Here is a 23428-nt window from a genome sequence, read left to right as displayed (position 1 = left end):
TTCGGCCTTATTAATACTAAGAATGAGTCAAGCTTAAAATCTTGAATGACTATGTTACGTTGTGACAAAAGCGACCTTGTCGGGTACAAATGTTTTACTTAAAAACAAGTTATTGAGTAAATAAATGTATAGATTTTATAATCTTGTGTTTTGTATTTATATTTCTAGTGGGATTTTGAATATATTCACTGTTCAAAGTGATTGGAGTTGACAGAAGTTGGGGTTTTAAAAAAATCGCGAAATTACCACAAATAGAGTTGATGGTAAAATGGGAAAAAAACGAAAAAGACAAATCCTGCTTTTGAATAAATATTAATTTCGAACAAAAAAAAAGGTTTCCCTACATATTTTAATTTCTACACCGCATTGTCTTTGGAAGTCTTGAAATGACGCGAATGCTGATCTGCAGAATACCATCATAAAACTTGGCACTTTCACCCTTCTACGCGAAACACGGATCGTGTTCCAAGTACAAATTGTCCTCTTTAAACCACAATAAAATAAAAAGTTCAAAAGTCGACGGACCACAATGCGAAATGTTCTGTTCGGCCATCCATCTTGATAATAAAGCCAGTCCTCGACCAATCGGACGCATGGACCGACGTCGCGAAGGATTTAAAATTCGAAGCGCAAAATGCGAACATTAATTCGAATTTTGAAAAAATGGATGTAAACTCCGTGTGCTTGTGTGTTCTAGTTTTAAGTTTAGAATTTGTGTGTGGCCAGTACTCGAGTTCGCCTTGCCCTGGCATTTTTGACTATGAAAGTGATGGGTACCAAGTGTACGGGAAAATTGTTTTAAGGCCAGTGGAGCCTGTGGCTAATTTAGTAGTTAGAATTAATTTTACTGTTGCTGCTCAATTATTTAGTGTGAGTATTTTGAATTTCACCTTTTTTAGTATGTAGCTTACCTACTTCGTACCAATTACTAGACTGGAACCTTTTTCAATACAGAAAATAGGTTTCCATATTATTATAATCTTAAATGCTCGACCTTAGTCGATGGTTTTCTTTTTTTTTTCAAATATCGGCACCGCTGTGAACACTACAAAATAAAAATAAAATCAAATGATACACTTTACGAAAAAGGTTGTCAGGCGCGGAAACAAGATCAACGTGTTTTTGACACATACATTCCAGGAATTAATTAGGTTCCTAATAGGTGCGTGTTTGTTTTCCTAATTAAGTTCAACGAACATTTCAACGGTAAATTATTGAAATTAAATATTTAATTACGTTACTCTATAATGGTAACTAAATTATATATATAAAAAAAAAAACAGAAAAATATTTTTTCTACTTACCACGTTATTGCGTAGACCAGTGAGTGCTACGAATAGCTACGAGTCTATTGTAACTGTATTAAGCTACTACGAGAGAGCTACGAAATCCGAGAAATTCCGAATACATACTTAGTGATTATATATTAATGTTTTATACCGTTCCTATTACGGATAGTCAGAAGCCAGTGAGTCTGACACCAGTCTTACCAAGGGGCATGGGTTGCCCGGGTAACTGAGTTGAGGAGGTCAGGGCCCCGATTCTCCTAATTTTACTTAAGCGCCATTCGATTCACGTTCGACTCGATTCGACTGAGATCCAATCCCGACTCGATTACGATTGAAGCGTATGTGGCATTCCGCTATTTTTTCTTTGAAATAAACGTTTTTATCCTTTTCTGTCATTCAATAATGAATCATTTTGTCTGCAAATGATTTACGATTGCAAAATGATTGTACAGCAAACTACCGTATAGACCAAAATCATCAAAATAGCAGACCAATCGCACACCAATCAAATGTCAATCGAATACGATTGGTTTTTTATTAGTAGCAGAATGCCCGATATGGTTAAAACTGCTATTACGATCATATTGCGATTCGATTTCTATTCGATTTTGACATTATTAACTTAGAAGAATCGGGGCCCAGGTAGGCAGTCGTTCCTTGTAAAACACTAGTACTCAGCTGCATCTGGCTTGGGAGAAGATGATGCGTTAATAGTTTCCTGGTACATGAGCTCATTATAAGTATAAGTACCTACGATATTTTGTATGTGATAACAAAGTTTTGTGTAAACCGCAACTTCATAAATATGTGAAATAAGACTATTTTTTTCGCAAGTGCTTGTTACTTAGCTAATAATGCGGATTTATGTATGTCTGAGCTTAGGAATATTTTTTATCTCAGGATACCTACTACTTATCAACACAACACATTACTATAAACATGAATTAAAAATCATTACTAATGCTAGGTATTTATAAGAGCGCTAAATATTTAGTAGCAAAGTCAATAGAAATTCAGATAAATACATGCTTTCAGAGAAAAATGCTAGAAATACGAAACTTTGAAAAAAAATAGCTTAAGCAGAAGCTAGTTACTGGTTCTTCAAAATTATTTTTGTGTCTATCGACCTTTCATGGTCAATGAACGAAAACATAAATTAATTAACGTAGAAAATCTTGTTTCGAATCGTTTAAGCAGAAAATATGTTGCTCACGAGATCTTAAACTCGTTTCGAACTCTTATCAAAATGTGTTTGATTTTGGATTACCTATACCTATCTCTATTTAATTTAAATTTAAACAAACAAACAGTTTACTTGAACGTCTTTGAAAATCAGTATCCAAACTAATATTATAAAGCTTAAAATTATTTAATTGTGGAAAAAACTAATCTCAAAAACAAAAAGGTCTATTAATCTGGGTACGCGGAGTAGGTTACACAAGACGCATCACAAACCGCCGCGCCGTAGAAAGCTATGGAAGAGAAGAAATATAAGAAACACTTGGATTATTTGTCATTAAGTAAAATTGTAATCTCCTGATAAGTCCTCATGAATAAGGCATTGTTCGAAAGAGTTACCGCGGCCCTGGTACATAGAAGGCCTACGACGGAACACGACGGTTTTTAGTCAGTAAGAGTCTGACACTCCCTCACCGCTGCTAACCCACAGCAGAAAGGGTCATTTGATGATTTTTGACGTCGTTAAAAAAAAGTTATTTTATTTATTTAAGCAGATACCTACTTGTTCTTATTTAAGTGTGTGTGATTTCATTTAAGTAACTCTGATGCCTAAGTCCTGATTATTCTTCCAAAAGATTTATGCTTTCGAAGATAAATCCCTCAAAGACAATGCTTGTATCAGACATGTTTTATTACTTATACTTGAATTCTAAGTTCCGAGGTATCTCATGTAAGTTGGGCTTGTAAAACATCATTTTTCATTCGATAAGACTCCGCAAATGCAAATAAGCGGTAAAAGGCTTTTGATGAATTTGACGGGACTTAACACGCTGTCGAAAATTACTTTTTTTTGTGAAAAACTTTTTGTAACGAAGTATGAATAACCGATTCGTAATACAAATCGAGAAAAAGACAAACAATAAGGGTTTAATTTTATGGTTTTTCGCTAAACTTATATTGCAACGCATTATCATCATCGTTGCACATACATTTTTTAATGGTGGGTCCTTCTTAGATTTGAGAATCTACCAACTCTAACTCTAACGATTAATAGTATCTATACCACTACTATTATTCGTTATAATACCTACAGTGTTAAGGCAATCTTAAGAACCCGTATGTGAAAGGATCCTTGAAGTTAGGACATTAATGAAAACTTTTGAATTAAGGAAATTTACTTAGTAGCTTCCTCTTCGCTTTGCCACCAAGACTATTGACTATATTGACTGATATTTGACTAGCTTAATTCAATTCAAAGCATAGAAGTACAGGTTACATAAAAATGTTTTGTTTTTGTTTGAAATAAAAACAAATATTTCCAGCTACTGTCATTAGATAATTAATCGGTATATCCCGAATAACAGTAAAAAACTGAGTATCACGAATATAAATCTAACAAAAAACGGTTCCTATAGTACTTATCCGAATAAATGTTTTCCTTGTAACTGACTTTTTTCATACGTTGTTGCAAATACTTACCACGTTATTGTGGTCACCAGACGAGACCGTATGAAAAAAAAAAAAAACAAAAAAATGGCGGTGCGTTTTTACGTATTCCAAATTCAAGAAGTGCGGATTAAAAAAACATAACGATGTATCGAAATTAAAACAAACTGTTTTAGGCACTCTTTTGTTTGAACCTAAACAAAGATTGGTTTAATAAACGATAATATAATTATTTAAGTGGCGACTTAATAACTGCAAAAAGTTATTTTACTTATGAAACGGAACCCCGCACCGGCTTTGCCTCAATCGGGAAAAGATTTAAGAGGACGAATTGGAATTTTTGGCCCCAAGGATTTCAATTTTTCTCAGTAAATACAAAACGGATCAAAATACAACTTGGTTATCTGAAAGTTCACGATATAAACCTTATTTTGTTTGTTGTAGAAACATGATTAGGTAACTTTTATAACAGAGAAAAATATATCAAACATACCTCTTTTTAAAAAGAGATTCACATATTATGGGCATACGGGACCGATTTAAGCCTCTTAACTTTTTTAGTAGTTGAGTATATACATACTCTTTAAAATTGTAGAAGGAATTTTTATCAAATTATCATTTCTAAATAATAAAATTACAAAACCATTTTGTCGCTTACGACTTTTAGTTATAAGCTAGCGCGCGTATTGTTATCCTCGCCCCGCTCAGACGCTCCGACCCCTTCTGGCGCCTTAGATGCGCGTGCCGGTTATGGAATTATTGTTGACCACTTCCTCGCCTTAAGGAAAAGGCTAAATGCAAGTCATTCGAATTTTGAAAATATCAATGACGTTGCCAAAAAGTAATAACAAGGCTATTTAATAAATAAACTAACTTTACAGTGATATAATAAATAAATAAATAATTTCAAATATTCATTCTTTGACGAAGGTAGGAAATCAATTCTGCGGGATTGTTCGACAGAGTTACCGCGGCCCTGGTACATAAAGGGCTTAAGAAGGAACATGTTGGGTTTCACTCAGTAAGAGTCCGACACTCCCTCACGCTGCACCCATAGCGAGAGAAGTCATTTGATGATTTCCTGTCAAAAAAAAAATGCTATAAATATCATGGAAGTGCAGTTGTCGATTTTATTTGCCGTATTCATAACTTGAACATAGGTATGTTTCATACACATAATAATTGTAAATAATGAGTATGACCCACGTTTGCTCAACGATGTGTGAAGTACCTATGTAACACTTACCGAGTTGCATGAGGCTTGAAATAAATATGTATTTATCAATAAGAATAGACGATTATCAGTAATATAGGTAGGTATGTGAATATAGATTTCTTGTGAAAACCGGATCGCTACATGCCTTCGATTAGGCGCTCCCTGTGTTGCTCCGCATCGCTGCCATTGCGGTGAAGCCGTCGACAGCCTCGGGCACCATGGTCTGTCGTGCTGCCGAAGTGCTGGTCGTATTGCACGGCATGCCAGCATTAACGACATTATCCGTCGAGCTCTTTCCACCGCACCAGCCGTGTTAGAGCCTAATAGACTGGTACGTGACGATGGAAAGAGGCCAGATGGTATGACGTCGTTGCCATGGAAGATGGGTAGGCCCTTGGATTTGTGTTCATTTTAAATGCCTTGTCTGCATGTGCATCGGTTTAAAAACTCCGCCTCTTTTAGATTCTCAGTCGGCGTCGAAATATTTCAATACTAAGCTTGCTATAAAGGCTCTCATTTGCACTCTACAATTTCCAAATAATTTAAATTAAGCTTATACATACCTTGAGGCATCAACTCGTACTACTTTCCCCTGCCGAACAAAGTTGGTATAGATATACCTACTTAAAAAGTCGACAAAGATAACGCTTTCTTCAGGCAGCCGATATTAGCTTAACATTTTTACAAATTATTTGGTACTTTTACTATAGGTATCCTCATACCTTACTGATGATTAACAGGTAAGTTATTCGAGGAAAGGAAATAATTTTTCATAATATTTTATTTCGTTTTCTATTCGATGCTGGCAGGTACAGTCACCTTCAGGTCAGTGGTAATAGTTTTATAGGAAAATCGTACTTATTACTGTCGAGTTAAGGTGCATGACAGTTACCACTAATGTGCAGCTTACTGTACCTACGAATGTTTTTCAAAAAACTAATCGTATCTCTTTAGAAGGATTTTTAATGAACATTCAAAATTCTGCCGAGCAGTTGTCATTAATTTTTCTAAAAAGGAAAAGGTGTCAAATTGTCACAGTTATCTTTTTTGAAGGTCACAAATTAATGATCATTTAATAATTGGGGAGTCAGACTCAGTTTATTACTGTCAAAGGAAAGAAGAGTGAGAGAAAAGATCTTTTGAAACTTTTTAAAATAAGTTAATTGATAGCAGTGACAAAATACAATACGTAAGTACCTAACTTAATACATCGGGTATGTCGTACCTTATCCTTTGCCTGTATCCTTCCTGTTACCTGTAATACTGTTTTTTTGAAAGAAAGTTTTAAAAGTTACTTTTTACCCTTTTAACTTGTAAGTACCTATAAACAGCGGCGGCCCTAGCCATTGCGAGGCTACGTGCGGCAGGTCTATGCGAGGCCCTTTGTCCTACGTGAAAAGTCTGTTGTGAGCTAGCTAGGAGATATTTTCTTGTTAATAAAAGGACTTACAAGCGGCGCTACCTTCTAGGTTCGGCTAAAAAAGGATGAAAAAAATAAAAGAAGTGGAAAATAAAGCACCCGCGAGCGTAGCGAGCGCAAAAATTTTTAAGCTTTGGGTCACTAAAGCACCTAAACTTGTACCTATATTAAAGAATGGTGCAAGGTGAAGTCGCGAGCGCAGCGAGCGCGAAAATTTTTGAGTTTTGGGACATAAAAGTACTCTAATCATGTTAGAATGAACGGTACTGACAAGCGAACAGCCGCGAGCGTTGCGAGCGCTAAAATTTTTGAGTTTTGGGACATAAAAGTACCCTAATCATGTTAGAATGAAAGGTACTGACAAGCGAACAGCCGCGAGCGTAGCGAGCGCGAAAATTTTTGAGTTTTGGGACATAAAAGTACCCTAATCATGTTAGAGTGAAAGGTACTGACAAGCGAACAGCCGCGAGCGTAGCGAGCGCGAAAATTTTTGAGTTTTGGGACATAAAAGTACTCTAATCATGTTAGAATGAACTGTACTGACAAGTGAACAGCCGCGAGCGTAGCGAGCGCGAATTTTTTTAAATTGTTTGTTTAAGGACTCTCAAATTAAACTCGGAATTAAGCACAAATAAAAAGAATCCGTGACTGGATCGAGAGCCAGTTGTTTTTGTTACGTTGGTGTTCCAATTTTTTTGTTAAATTGAGAACTCAAAAAGTAAACGCAGAATGAATAAGAAATAAATAAAGAAAAATATTTTTTTCTTGGACCAGATATATATGTATTTTTTAATTATATCATTATATATTAGTGTGGGTTGTAGCGCGAGGCCCCCCCAAGCGCGAGGCCCTGTGCGATGGCACAGTTCGCACACCCCTAGGGCCGCCACTGCCTATAAATAACTAACTTTACAATCTTTGACAGCATAATGCGGTTTTCCGCCATTGTATGAAAAATTATATAGTACCTAGGTATGTAACAGATTCTGACATATTGTTCATTTGCCCTTCAAAAGTCTAGGTAACCGAGAATAGTTAGTACCTAAGTCAAATTGTTACCTATTTAATAGGTACGGATACGAATAAGTGAATAAGCAGTAGTTACGTAAACATAAATCCCTAAGGTAATTTGCACAAAAATATTAAATAAGTAACCCACCCAAAACAAAAATGTGAAAGACTGCCAAGTTCGATGAAATGGGAATACTTCGCCTATAAAAGAAGTGAGATCTGAATAAGTACCAAGTTCCATACACATACCTCAGTTAAAAATAGTTACTTTTTAATGATGTTACTTGGCAAGTTTTCACACACCTTGTTATAAACCTAGTAAACGCAATGAATCAAGTATTTAATTTTCTATTAAAACTTGCCAAGTAACATCATTAAAAAGTAACTATTTTTAACTAAGGTATGTGTATGGAACTTGGTACTTATTCAGATCTCACTTCTTTTATAGGCGAAGTATTCCCATTTCATCGAACTTGGCAGTCTTTCACATTTTTGTTTTGGGTGGGATTTCATTTATTTTTGTAAGGTTGTTTATTTTATTTTTTTCTTATTATTAAGTTTTGAATATGCACTATGCTTCTTACAAAGAAATAAACTAGATTAACTAAATGGCCTAGATTTACCAACTGACTGACAGACATGTTATCATATATTATGTTCGTGGATCAAAGTTACACATTCGTTATTTTCGAAAGTGACTCACACTTGGCCGTTTTGCAGATTTTTACTTTACTTTGACTAAATACAAACCTTTGTAACAAATTTCAGATCGGTACGACCATTCGAAGATATATTATATAAATATAGATAAATTTAGTTCGTTCTAGTTCCTTAGGGGTATAAATACCTTCATTATTTTGAAACCGTCTCACACTTGGCCATTTTCAGATTTTTTCCTTTACTTTGACATAAAGACCTACCTCCATGCCAAATTTCAAGTCAATACGACCATTGGAAGTGGTCTAGGTTTTTGATGAGTGAGTCAGTCAGTGAGTGTATAGTAAAAATAGCGATTTTCTGACGTCAATATCTCAAGACCTACAATAGGTATATTAATGAAATTTTGTATTTTAGATAAGTGAAGGGGTCTCAACAGATACTTGAAATTTGATATGCGTAAATAAAATAGATTTTGAGTTATAGGGGGGTCGAATTTGGCCCGAAATGGTTCGTGTAATATAACCCACGGCCGGTGTGTCGCTTTTTTTGCTCGAACTTGGCGGACACACTGCCGTGTGTCTAGATACAGCCCAAAAATACCACAAGAGTGAAATAGTTGAGAAATCCGAATTACTTATTATGGTAGCTAGACGAATTGGGGTTGGGGGCTTGGGGCATCATTTTCAGAGGAGAATTTTGGGCAATATTTTCAGTGGTAAATTTTACAGGATATTAAAAAAATACATAATATAGGTACACTACTCGTGGTTTTTGGAACCACATTGATTCAAAGGATTTTATTATTATGAAGTTTTATGTCCCAAAATGCTTTTTCTTTTTAGCGGATACCTCCAGGACAGGCCATTTATTTTGAAGACAATATGATCATTAAAATCACTCCCACATGCAAGATACACATTATTTGACGTATGATAAAGGATGACCGGTCACATATACATAATGCGTTAAGTATTTTGTCGCCCAACACGAGTTTACAGTCAAGTAAGGGAACACTTAGCCCTAACTTAACTGGAACTTTGCCAAAACACGGTACAATGTCATCTTATATAGCTAGGTACCTAAGTCTAAAATGTGGTTTAGACTTACTCAAAGAGTCGTGATTGCATAACACTTTCGCATAAACTAGTGTAGTTGGTAATATGATTTACTTAAAGTAGCATTTAACATTTAGGTAGGTTATCCTTATTTGTACTAGCGAAGCAAAAAAAACTTAAATAACAAAACAGTTAATAACTTTAAGGCGATTAACACACGGCACCGCGCACCGCCGCGGTAGGCGGTGAAAAGCGGATCTTATGTCGCTGTATTAAATCCGTTGATGCCTCACACGGCAACTACACCGCCTGACCGCGCGTTCGAGCGGTGCTCTTTTGTTCGAGCGCCACCGCCCTCCGTAGCGGTGCGCGATACCGTGTGATAATCGCCTAAAACGGCTGAGCCGTTACTGATGCGCCGAGGCTACTAGCCAAACGCGAAAAGGAGAGACGGAGTAAGGAAAAACATCAGTTACCCTAAAAAATCTTGTGAAGAAAGGTAACTGACCTACATAACAACAGTTTATGTCACAAGATCGGAAAAGCTCTTTATTAATCACTGACCTACCTACATTAACTGTTTAGGAAAATCCAAAAACATCATAACGTAACTCTATCTATCTACATAAATACTTTTTGGTGCCAAAAGATGACACATTGATATATATCAAGGTCTTTCGAGGTATATTACCGGAATAGCTAGTACGCAAAAGGTCATCAGATGAAGACGTATTTAATTTATTTCGTTGGCTACAAGATTTATTGAGAAAAACATGTTATCTCGCATACTTGCTTCAATAGTAAGATACCGTTTCCTAGTGCCTACATTTGTGTACCAGGGCCGCGGTAACTCTTTCGAACTATCCCGCATTGCCGGCAGATTTCGGCACTAAGGGAAACTTGTCTAGAGTTTGCTGTATAGAACCTAGTTTTTCTTTGCACTGCTGACTGCTCTTTGCCAAGCCGGCTTCGGAGTTTACCTCATTATTGATGTGATGACTTTTGTTGTGTACCTATTAGTCATTGATAGGTCAATGCTCGATGGCACGATTTTGAGAAATGACACCTCCTCTTAAATCATCTTTTCCTGGTACCTATCTTCTTAGGTACGCAGACCGCAACTCGAATTCCTAGCCAAGAAGGTAATTCATAATTATTGCCACTGCCAAGCTAAACAGTTTGTTTTTTTGTTTTTCTCAAGAACTACGTAATTTTTCAATTAGAAAAAATACTTGGTTGTTAGTAGGTAAGTCCATTTAGCAAGGACAAACTATTTTGTTATATATTCAGGTGCAACAAAATGGTTTAAAGTCAGTTTTTTTTTTTATTTTAAATAGGCCTGATAAAAACTCTTTCGAAACGTTAAGCTAGTCGCACGGTTCCAAAGAGTCGGGCTCATGGAAAAGAATGGGCAAAAAACTCCATGGACACTTTTTTTAAAAGAAAATAAGCAAAATTAAAATTTCGCCCTACGGGACTCGCATGAAACAACGGGAACGGCAAATACCTACTAAGAAAAATAATGGCATAATTTCGTTTCTTTGTTGGTTGGAAGTGGTGGAAAGTGTCTCTAGTAGAAGGATACTCGTTGGAGAAAAACCAGTTTACTATTTGACGCTTTTTAGTTGTTTGTTTTACTAGGATAGTTTGTGATTTTTATTGTGAATATGTATTGTAAATATCTATGTAAAGAAATAAAAGTTTACTATTACAGTTTATAATTAGCATTTATTTTCTAGTTTCACAAATCCGTATTATCATCAAACTCAAACACAAAATTACCACCATTAATATCGCTAACTCAAAAATGCGCTAACTCAAACTCCCACCAGCTAAGTCCCGTTTTTTATTCCCCTTCTTTTCTTTTTTTTAAAGAAACCCGCGTTCCGTCTGTTGTCAGTTGTCAGTTCTCAAAACCTTTTACAATCGAAAGAGTTTTCAAACACTACTAAATTGTAAAACCTTACAATTGCAAAGAAGCCAATACTAAGTAAGCAAGTAAGTAATTCCTAAGAAACCTTCCTTCAAACAACTCGTATATCAATGTAGGTACTTTTCTCAAGCTTTCAAACATTAACTGCACAATTTTCCTCATTGCTTTCTTAGTGTACCGCAAACTGCAATATAAGTAAGTAAATACAACCTGTTTGCATCACCGGTAAACTTCGAAGATTAATTGTAGACGGTTGATGGGAACATAAGTTATGTAGTTACTGGGAGTTACCTTTTATGGGAACTTGAAATCAACTTGAACTTGCAGGGCTGTCAAGGATAAATAACATATTTTTTTGTGGTTGTAACGGATCCTCTATGGATCCTCTCGTACCTTGGAATACAAAGGAGGTTGGTACTTAGGTTACGGTCGCTACTGCAAGGAGTACCTATTTATCTTTAATCTTAACAAATCAATAAAAGAAAAATACAAATGAACCTTTTTTTATTTATTCTAACTTCCATTCAAATGGTGTTCATTTGTTCAACTCAAGCAAAGAGCTTTGCAATTTATGGCCATTAATAATGCCTTTTTATAACATGGTAACCCAGTGGTCTGGCTGCAAAGAATTTAACAAAAAAATCGGACCCTAATATTTTTTATTGCCGACATTATATTAACCGTATATCCGATAATTTATTAGGACGGAAATTGCGGATGCCAAATCCGTGATAATAATAAAAAATACAGTTACAACTTATATTTCCTAAAATATAAGCTAAAATGCCGCTGAAGAGGTAAAACTCACATTTTTGGAACTATAAAATACTGCCTGATATCGAAATCATAACTAAATGATCTACAATAAAAAGATGACAAAAATAAAAAATTGGGGTTTACCGCTTTCTGGGAAAAAAACACAAACTTATTTTATTTTATTGAGTGGAGTGCAAATTATAGGTAAATGGTTTTTAAAACGAACTCATTACATTACATTTACACTGGTTGGATAAAGAAGCAATGACATTATTAACCGACTTCAAAAAAAAGGAGGAGGTTTCTTGTGTATTCTTAAGTTGAATTTCGAACAGACTATAGATTTCACTGAACAAATTAAAAATAAAACACTTATGCGGTAGAAGGTAGCCCTATCGGCGTACCTTCATAGATAAATCTTGTCTGTGGTAGTAAAAGCGCGAACAGCATGTAATTTAGAGCTTTTGCAGATAAAATGCCGCTGATAATTAACATTTATTGTTAGCAAAATATTCAGAATACCTTCGTTTTGTACTTTAAGAGTAAGACTTGAGAAATATAAAACAAGTAGGTAGCTTCCACCAGCAGTTTCACCCATGCATCCATCCCGTAGGATCTAAGTGGGCTTTTTTTTAACGACGTCAAAAATCATCAAATGGACCCTCCCACCGTGGGTTAGCAGCGGAGAGGGAGTGTCAGACTTTTACTGACTAAAAACCGTCGTGTTCCGTCGTAGGCCTTTTGTTCCAGGGCCACGGTAACTCTTTCGAACAATCCCGCAGCGCAGGACAATCCATCTTCAGATCCTTGCTAACAACTATATAATCACTGTCATATGAAATGAGTATGTCCTTATACGAATAAGATACATTTTTGTAGATGGACGACAAGTTAAATTAAGATAGTGTGAAATATGATATGGGTGCAAAATTTGCGAGATACGTTAGATAGATAGGAACGTATCAAAGACGAAGATGTATTGCACCGACCCGTTATAAAAATGGCATAAAAAGAGAATAAATAAAAGGTAGATTTTTGTAGACGTAACTCGATAGGTACCTACTGAACACATGAAAAAAGTAGGGAATTCCCTCAGGATCTTTGAGTTTTTTTTTGCATTTGCTTTATAATAATGAAACTAACTTTAACGTTAATACGTAGCTAATTCGAAGTTTAATATTTCTAAGTTTATAATAGTCAACTTCTTGTTTCCTTGAAAATATTATGATACTAGCTGGTGCCCGCGACTTCGTCTGCGCAGGTTTAGTATTTCGAACAATATGTTAAAAAATTGTACCTAGCCTATGTGTTATTCTGATGTATAAGCTATATTATTGTAAAGTTTCATTAAAATCCATTCAGTAGTTTTTGCGTGAAAGAGTAACAAACATCCATACATCCATACATACAAACTTTCGCGTTTATAATATTAGTAGGATTAATTAATGGAGATATTACTTAATGAATAAATCGAATTTGGAATTGGGATCAATATAATCGCTCACCTTTGAATACGTTTTTACGTGTATTCTATAATTTATATTATAAGTATAAAAAAAAGATTTTTTATACTTAAAAAAAAGTTAGTGACACTATACCTTTAGGTACTTACTTAAAATTCGAGAATGGCTAAACCGTTTAGGATTGACCCGGGAGAAGGACATAAAGAGTTTTTTTCGGGACGCGGGTGAAACCGCGGGCGGAAACTAGTGTTATTTAAATATCTCTATATAAATTAATTTTAAAAATTACCTACGTATTTCATATAAAACATATATACTACTTACTAAATCGACATAGGTACCTATGTTAACAAAACACACCTAAGTAGGTATTAGATAACTCAATAACTGCATAAATAAGAACAATATCAATTATCCTTAAGCTTGTGATTCAGGTACCTACATAAAATAAATACATACTTAGAATTATAACATAAATAAATAAGTATGTAATACTTATGATTGTACTTTTTAAGTTTATTTGTTTTCTAAGTGTTCTTGTAGTGTCAAAAATTGACCTAACTTTTTTTTAAGACATCTGTACTGACCAAAAACTACCTTAGTTCTTTCTGAAGCCTGGAGTCCTTTGAATCCCAGACCCTTGGTCGAATAATTCTGCAGTCCCTGCATTCGTCTGCCCAGGCTCTCACTAAAGCTGACTGCTCTTTTAAAACTACTTAAAAACATCCCTACTACTAATATTATAAATGCGAAAGTAACTCTGTCTGTCTGTCTGTTACGCTTTCATGTCTAAACCAATGAACAGATTTTAATAAAACTTTGTACAAAAATTGAGTTGACCTTGAGAAAGAACATAGGATAGTTTTTATCCCGGACTTTTGAATAATTTTCTTATAAACGCGATATAACCGAACTCTACGAGGGCGAAGCCGCGGGCAGAAGCTAGTAATATGTGTAAATAGGATATATAATTGTGTAAATTAATAACATTTTCTAAAAAATAGGTAACATATTCTTATTTCTCTTTCCAGAATTACGTAGGCCGTTTAGAAGCGCTGGACAGCACCCACCTCCTGCAGAAGTACAACCAGGGTCAGGCTGTGAGCTACATGGTGCATTTCCCCGTGACTTCTCCACTGCCGAAGCTGACTGCACTCACTGTGAACGGGGATGTTGTATGCTATGGGCCTGGAGGTGATTATCTAATTATTTATTTTTATTAACATAAGGTCATTTTTTATTTACCTACATAAGATCACACTTTTACAACAATAGGCACTTATATCGTACAGCTGAAAAGCTTGTTTTTGTTTGAATTAGCTAATCTCAGTACCGACTGCTCCGAGTTGAAAAATTGTTTCAGTGTTAGATGGCTCGATTATAGAGGAAGGCTTTCTATCATCAAATGACCCCTCCCGTTGTGGGTTAGCAGCGGTGAGGGAGTATCAGACGCTTACTGACTAAAAACCGTCGTGTTCCGTCGTAGGCCTTTTGTACCAGGGCCGCGGTAACTATCTGGAGACAATAGGGTATTTTAGTCTAGATGAGAAAAAAATTAAAAGTGTACCTATTACAATGATTGTTTAGAGGAAAAGCAATCGGGAAATGTTAGTTTCACTTCGTAAGGTACATAAATATATTTTTTATTGCAGTTTAAAGTTTTTAGGTTTTTTTATCTGTCTTTGAACACTACGAAATGTCGCCGCCATGCTAATGACGTGATTACGGTAGTAAACAAAAGTGTCAGTTAAAATTTTCAATACATATCAAAATATGTATTACTGACAGCTGTAGTTTTTTACTAACGTAATGACGTCATGACCAAAAAACAATCATGGCGTCCGTTGTGTGCCGCGTTTTCGCGAAATACGCGCGAAATTTGAAATTATGATAAAACAATTAATTTATATTCGTACATAACGTGAGAAAAAAATTATTTTTAATTTTTTAGAGATATATTAAGACTAAAGAATTTATTTAAGATATATTTCAAAAATGCATGTAATACCCTATTACGTTGCCAAGACGCAAGATAACCGCTGGGAGCCACCTAAGAAAATAAATAATACCTAATGACGATTGAAGGTATTTTACCGTGAAAACCTTCAATCGTGAAACCGTTGTGGTTAAACATTTGGTTTTCCCAGTCTCGTTTTTACGTTTTCAACGTTACTTTGTTTTTTACCAAACTTACTTTTAACAGATCGTGCAGAGTTCAGTAGAGACCCATGACTAACACGTTAACGGTCGCCCTGCAAACTGTAATATAAAACAGGCAAACGAAAAGACGAACACAGCATTCATGACGTCCTTTTACGCCAAGATTAGGGCTGCCATCCGTCCGGGTTTCCCCGGATTTGTCCTCGTTTGGAGGCCGTCCGGGGGCCGTCCGGGGGCCGTCCGGGCGGGGTTTCAAGAAGTGTCCGGGGAAAACCCGGACACTCTTCATGTAAGCAAGCACCTCATTGAATTTAAGTATATGTTAAAAATAAATGGATTACAAATTAGGTAGGTATTATTTTGTTTAAAAAAATCGTACTCGTTCGGGGAAAAATGCGATTTACGCCTAATGTCCGGGTTTTTTTAATGTTTGTCCGGGTTTGGCGAAATTCGAGATGGCAGCCCTAGCCAAGATTCTTATTTGATTACGCATTGATATTTTAAAATACGTATTAGGGAACCAACGTCAGTTTTGGTCCCGATTCCCTACCGCCCTAACGGAAACTGGTTGTATTAAATATGACGTCAAACGGTTCTGTGACAATTTCGCCGACTTTTTCCTTGAGTTGTGGGTAATCAGTTACGTATGCAAGTCCTACCTTTATCTCATCGGTTTTACCACATTTTGTAAACACAGTTAGCCAAATGTTGGCTCCAACATGTGCGCCAATGTTAGGAGCATTTTTGTCAGCCATCCTAACAAAAACATCTCCACCATATTTGTACCTAGGGAAGACCAATAATGGCCCCAAGAGGGACGAAACGAAGACTTTATCTTTCTTCCATGTGCAAAGCTAATTATTATAGGATAGTACAGGGATCGTCAACGTTTAATAGACTCTAGAGCTTAATCCAAAAACCCTGAACTTTCCAGATATACCCAGACCGAACCAGTACGTCACGACCCTAAGTCTTCAACACACGTCATTCCTGCAAGGCAATGGGCCAGTCTACAACAACTTCCAGCATCAGCCACAGCACAGACCACAGAGGCCCCCAGACCATGTGATAGATGATGACGATGCCACTGCTCATATCTATACTTTCAATAATATTGATCCTACTTGGACTACTGGTAAGATATAGGAAAAATACATATTTAGCTCTATAGCTCAATTCCGTCCCATCGGGCTATGAGAATTGGGAACGAAGGAATAGGGAGTACCTACACCTGTGTCTGTGCAAATGCTTGTGAGATGAGAACAGCCGTCATGACCGATAGTCGGATTAATATTATTCTCAATATTAGCAGTGCCAATTGTAGCTAAAAGTATAGGGAAGTTATTGATGTTAATCGAGAGCAAAAAAACTTATTTTGGAAGCTCGACATTTCATCACACACGTGTTCTAGTGACGATATATTATATCTCATTTATAGTGCAGGTGTTAGAGCATATTAGTAGGTAGGTAAGGATGGCTTAAAAAAAAAACTGCAATAATAAATTGGGTTCTCGAACCACACTGATCAAAACGTGAGTCATCGCTAGGTCAATAACAAAAACTGAGCAGCCTTTTTTGTCAATTTTTCCACAAAATTTACAGCTTTTGTTTAAATCATAACAAAACTAATTCGGTGCAGTATTTTCAAAGGGACATGTTATAATATCAAGAAGACAAATAATTTTAAACCAGCAATACGCTCAGCCTTAGGTGTTTTTATCGTGCGTCACTTCTTCTTATCCGTTCCTACAATAATCACCACAATCTCTTTCCAGGAAACTCCCCGTATTACGTGGTAAACAACTCCAGTCCCTTTTCTCAATCAACCCAGCAGTACCAGCCACCCACCCAACAAGTATTCCAGTCCAACAGACCAGTCTACGACCAATATGAGCAGAGTGTGCCATTCCAAGTGACGACGCGAAGACCAGTCACCTACAGACCTAATACTCCTGTGTTCGAGCAAATGACGAAGAGGCCGACTTATGAGCCTCCGGCAACAAGGCCTACTGAGTTCAATAATAATAACTTCTATAGTCCTGATCGCGTGTCTCCAACGGCTAGGCCTACGGCAACCAGGTAAGAGATGAGAATCTGATGTGTTTTTGTTTTTCTGCTCTAGAAAGCAGGTGAGGTGTTGTATTGAGCAAGCTCCCCAGGCAAAAATAACAGGGATCCTTTTAAGTCCTATCAAGTAGGAAACTTCTTGCTAGCCTATCTTGACTGAGTGTACACTGTACAGTGAAAAAAATAAGTCAGTTCGGTTGCCCTGGGACCTCCAGGTCCCAATGGTCCCAATGGCGAATGTAGGACATTCTTCTTTGTAACAAACGATTCTATAATGGGCCGGTACTATTAAAACTGAAAACGTTACCCTTAAAGCATCAGGTTAATTATAAATACATGTTTAATAATTTCAGCCCAGACCAACGTTTCTCAAATGGTCAAACCAGAATTGATGGCTGCGGCGAAGTGGCTGGTGGTAACGAGAGAGTGCCTCTGATCTACAACGGACAGTCATACCCAAGGGGTGATATCCCGTGGCTCGTGGCTATCTACAAGAGTGAAGCAGCCACTCTAAGATTCATTTGCGGTGGAACTCTTGTGTCTGATCGCCATGTTCTAACTGGTACGTCCTTACTGATCTTTTAACATTGCAAAAAAAAAATGGGTAGTATTTAAACGCAAATCAAAAAATATCCCTTTTCGATGCAATAAGATTCCGAATTCCCATCAAAATTACTGATTGCACAGCAAAATATTCAACTCAAAATATCACTAAACACACTACAATTTATTTTCGCAGCGTACAGCGATTTTTCCTTAAGCAAAAGCTTTTTCATCAATGCACAGCTAATAATCTTAATGCACATTATACATGTTAACTCTTTTTCTTTTAAATATAGCTTCTATTTTGATATTATTTACAGCAGTTTTTCTGAATAAAACAGCTTTTTATTAGTCAAAGTCATCTTATTATTTATTAATTACGGCATAATGAGATCAGCAAAAAAATATAAAATTAAATACAAAATTGTAATTTATTGAATCCTTTTTTGCCCAATAGGCACATTTTTAGCTTCTGCAGGTGGCGCCACGTACTTGAGTCGGATCGCAAGTCCGATGATATGCTTGCACATATAGTTCTTAAAAAAATGGGGCAGGTGCATTGTCAGTCATTGTCAGTATTTCCTTTTGGCATACATTTCATATAAGTAGTCATTTAAAGGCTACTACTATAATAACATATTTCAGAATGTTTATAGTCAGAATCATCTTTTGGCATAGTTTTGGAATTTTTATTTTCCTGTAAGAAGCATGCAAACAAACCTGAAGCATGCAAGCAGGCATGCAGCATGTAAGCAGGCATGCAACATGGAAGTAAGCATGCAACATGCAGCAAGCATGGCTTCTGTCACGGTTCCGGCGCTTCGTGGCTCCGGCGGTCCCATGCGAGCTTATCGTCGCAGATGATTTTCACGCTCACCACCGCAGCTTCGGCTTACTGGCCGGCAGAGCCGGCCAGCCTCAACCGCGTTGGCGAGCGTTACAACTACCTGCTCCTCAGCTCGCAGGCCGCCTCGCCCCTCCGCGCCTACGCGGTTTTGAATTGCACTCTAGGGGTAGGGCAAACAAGACTACGTGAAGTCGGTTTTGCAGCGATTCGTTTTCGTTACTAGCTTCAATTTTTAATACAATGTTTTTTAATTGAACTCTATCTTACTCGCTCGCGCCACTCTGCACTCCAGTGACGAAATAGCGCGCGAAGCCGCGAACCTTTTTCAGTTAATTTTTTCTGTTTTTAGAAATAATGCAATGTGACAGGATTTTTTTGTTATAATAATCATTAAATTTGCCGAGCATGGCTTCTTGAAAATTAAGACAAATATGATGAACAGGTTTTGTTGTACTTACTGGTTAATATGCGACTGGGATAGTTATTTTGCTATGAAATATGGAAAATTTGCTGTGCAGTCAGTATTAATGCTATGTATGTAGTATTTTTGTACAAGAATAAATTTAACTGTATTGCATTATAATAAAAAAAGTAATGTCATATTGATGTATAATTTCGAATTATCTGCAGTTTGAGTTTTGTTAAACATTTAGTTTATTTGTAGTGAAGTAAGTTATTTGATGTAAAAAAGAATATAAATGATGAGTATTTATTGATAGGCGATTATTTATTTGATATGCAATTTATAATATCCCAAAAAAAATTAAACCATACCACACAACATTTTCCTACGCTAACCAAACAATCTTTTAATATGAGTAAAATATAACTCATATCTATCACAATCCTTGAATCATCAAATAGACTGAAGAGCAACCTTGCAAAGGTCATGAAAATGTGAAAATTATTGCTTGACCGGCTCTGATTGGAGCAGTATCCGATCATAATTGATAATGTTTGGTAACGTCTTCAATGGAAGCACGGCACATATGTATGTACATGAGACCAGATCGACTGTCATTTTTAGGGTTCCGTACCCAAAGGGTAAAACGGGACCCTATTGTTTTCGCTCCTCTGTCCGTCCGTCCGTCCGTCTGTCACCAGGCTGTATCTCATTAACCGTGATAGTTAGAGAGCTGAAATTTTCACAGATGATGTATTTCTGTTGCCGCTATAACAACAAATACTGAAAACTAGAATAAAATAAATATTTTGTTTTTTTTTTTGCTAATTTTTGTTCTGGTACGGAACCCTTCGTGAACGAGTCCGACTCGCACTTGGCCGGTTTTTTTTCTTTCTTTACATATCATATCCTGAAAAATATGCATGGCCAGGTATCTTCTGTTCTCAATTTAAAAGTTCTCTTGTCTCCACAGCTGCCCACTGCATGCAGCGTCGTGGCGAGTCCACCCACATGAAGGACATAGTAGTCAAGGTTGGAGTACACAACCTGAACGACTGGAGCGATGACATCACGGTCACTAGGACACTCATGACTGCAGCTATACATGATGCGTTTAATCCTGCTACACTTCAAAGTGAGTATGGTTTGAGAGGAGTTATAGATTTGAACACGTCGAGTTCACTCGTTGGATGATCCTCTGTCAATCGTGTCTGTGAATCGTGAATTCTTTATAATGCCTCATTGAATGAGCCTCTTCATATTATTAGAGAGGTATTAGCCCTGAACCCGAACAAGACTTTAGCTGCTCATATGTTAAATCAAAGTTTAACACCTCACTCTGCAAAACCCTCATACTGTTTTAAAGGTAAATTTAATGAAAAGCCAAGCGGGACTTTCGCTTGAAGATTCATTAGGATCTTTCTATATTTTTTGACGAGACACGGGCTTACAATGCCTTGCACCATATCGCTATTGGTTATCGTGATAGATAAACGGTGCAACAAGGTGTTGAACTATATTAATTGTAATTTCAGATGACATCCTCATCGCCACGATGAACAAGCGTGTGACGTTCAATACGTACATCCGACCAGCTTGTCTGTGGGGAGACGACACTGATCAGTCACGTGTTGTTGGAGCTACTGGAATTGTGAGTAACAGTAACCAATAGACCTTTTGACGTGACAACGTCTTATAAATTGGTTTGCCGGGTGACACTTCAAGAAACTGCGTTACGCTCCGCTCACGTTATGCGCTCACAATGAGAGTGAGTGAGAGGCACGCGTCCCTTCCACTCGGGCATGGTTAGCCCGCCTAAGAGCGAGAGAGACAGACATAAAAAGTGAAAGGCACGCGTCTCTTCCACTCGAGCACAGTTAGCCCGCCTAAGAGCGAGAGAGACAGAGCGAGAGAGAGAGAGAGAGTGAGAGAGATAGGCATACACACCGGTAAATAAATGTTTTAAATTGTTACTATTATTCCATCCTTCTTCCTACTATACGAATTAATATTCACATTAAAATTATTTTACCACTCAAAGTCGTTGTCACGTAAAACTTTCGCCCGTATACCGACTTTACAGGCAACCAATTTTTTTTTAATGGGAAATCATCAAATTACGCCTCAGACTCTTATGACTAAAGCCTAGCATGTTCCTGAAGGTATTTGTCAGCGCTCTTCGGCCATCTATCCATACATCGTAGTGTTTTGAGATCTGGTTCAATCACTGTTGCTAGGCTTGCGGAATACCTTCAGGAACTCCCTTCCTTTCGCATTGCAAATTCCAATATTTAAACTTTGCCTTTTGGCCATATAAAGAACGATGCCCGTGATTTTAGAATAGGTACTTAATTGCTTAATTGTCTTCAATAAGGATTAGCCAAAAATTAGAACTGATCAAACCTTGAGGGAAATTCTTTCAGACGAATATAACAATGGTTTGTACTCCCAGGTGGCCGGTTGGGGTGACCAAGGAGTGGGCGGCGTGGGCAAGCAAGGCGAGCCGCACATGGTGCGCATCCCCATCGTCAGCACCAAGGACTGCCGCGCCAGCAAGCCCGACTTCCACAAGATCACCTACGACACAACGCTCTGTGCTGGTATGTATTCAGGAATAGCTCTTATGTAGACGCAGCTAAGGTATATTTAAGATCGACAATGTTTTGCAAGTGCAAGTGTAACAATGATTACTTTGTTATTTTGGGAGTTTCTCAGTTGCCTTAATGCCATACCACCGACATCAAAATATTAAGTCTTACATGCAATATTCTGGGTTTATTTTATATATTCTGGGTTTATTTTATATGGTACGACACCAGACAATGTGCTTCTACAATACCGCAATTTGGAGAAATTCCACTCCTTTTAAAACACAAAATGTCGAAATACTGCGTCCTGCGGCGGGTATTTTAAACTTAAATACTTAGGTATTTTAAAATTAGGCATAGGCACATTCAAACCGATAACCATTTGCATTTGTTCACAGGAGACAGAAACGGCTCAGGCCCCTGCATAGGAGACTCCGGCGGAGGCCTATATCTACTAGACGGAGGCAAGTGGAGGCTCCGGGGCATAGTCTCAGTGTCCCTTCGAGCAGCCAACGGCGACAACACTTGTAACCTCAACGAGTACATCGTTTTCACTGACACGGCCCAATACTTGTCGTGGATCAAAAAGATATTAGCCGAAAAGCATTTTGATTAATAAATATAGTATTGTTTTATTTTTCTTTAAGACTGGTACTATAGTGAATTGAAACAAGATTTGTCCTTGCTGAACTTACGTCTGCTTTCAGCTCCGAATCTAATGTATGAAGAAATCCTTAAGTCCAGATTTGACTATAATATAACAGTTTTGGAGACGATTTGTAATTTTCATTGCTGGGACATTTAGTTAAACGCTTCTCTTTTGTTTTGTAATAGTAGATTAAACATTGGTCAGCTCAAAATGTGCTATATCTGCTCAGTTAGGTGTAAAATAAATTAATTATACATTAAGTATACATTTAAGTCCACAGTTGCTTATGACAATAAATACTTAGTTTTGTAAGAAAGTTATAATAAGAATGACAATAAAACATGTGTATTATTAAAATTACTTTATTTCTAATTCAAATCTTGCCACTCTAGGTACAGTTGGTTGTCTCACTTTTTTTACCAATTCCACCAATTTGTATTAAAATGCGAGGTGCCGTATGAAGCAGCGAAAAGATGGGCAAATAAGCTTAATTATTGTTCAAAGCTAATCTACCTATTTCACAACAGCCATATTTAACAAAATATAATTATAGGTACGTAGATTAAGTTTAGACAATAAATTATTGCTATGTCTGACTCGCCAATAAATAAATTATGCAACAGTGTTTTTTTTTATTTGTTTACTAGACTCGTTTCGGGCAGGCAAGTCTGCATCGCAATATTACCTATCGTTTGTTTCACAGTTGGCCTAGGAAACAGACCCAAAATATTGAACTTCTGAAC

The 23428-nt window shown here is 36.8% G+C and overlaps 1 protein-coding gene and 1 long non-coding RNA gene across 2 annotated transcripts; both read left to right on the top strand.

Moving 5' to 3' along the window:
- Positions 1–519: 519 nt before the first annotated feature.
- On the top strand, positions 520–23305 carry LOC110375636 (serine protease gd). The gene is made up of 9 exons (XM_021333827.3): positions 520–870; positions 14460–14622; positions 16523–16723; positions 17364–17667; positions 18009–18217; positions 20422–20583; positions 20984–21099; positions 21901–22048; positions 22435–23305. The coding sequence occupies exons 1-9, from the start codon at positions 664–666 to the stop codon at positions 22650–22652; spliced, it is 1728 nt and encodes a 575-aa protein (XP_021189502.3). The 5' UTR covers positions 520–663; the 3' UTR covers positions 22653–23305.
- Positions 6739–7143, top strand: LOC135118396 (uncharacterized). The gene is made up of 2 exons (XR_010277558.1): positions 6739–6813; positions 6996–7143. It is a non-coding gene; the product is annotated as an uncharacterized LOC135118396 (long non-coding RNA).
- Positions 23306–23428: the final 123 nt, after the last annotated feature.

This window comes from Helicoverpa armigera, chromosome 22 (genome assembly GCF_030705265.1).
Source record: "Helicoverpa armigera isolate CAAS_96S chromosome 22, ASM3070526v1, whole genome shotgun sequence".
In the NCBI taxonomy this organism is placed as follows: Eukaryota; Metazoa; Arthropoda; class Insecta; order Lepidoptera; family Noctuidae; genus Helicoverpa; species Helicoverpa armigera.
This window is presented reverse-complemented; position numbering and strand designations above follow the sequence as displayed.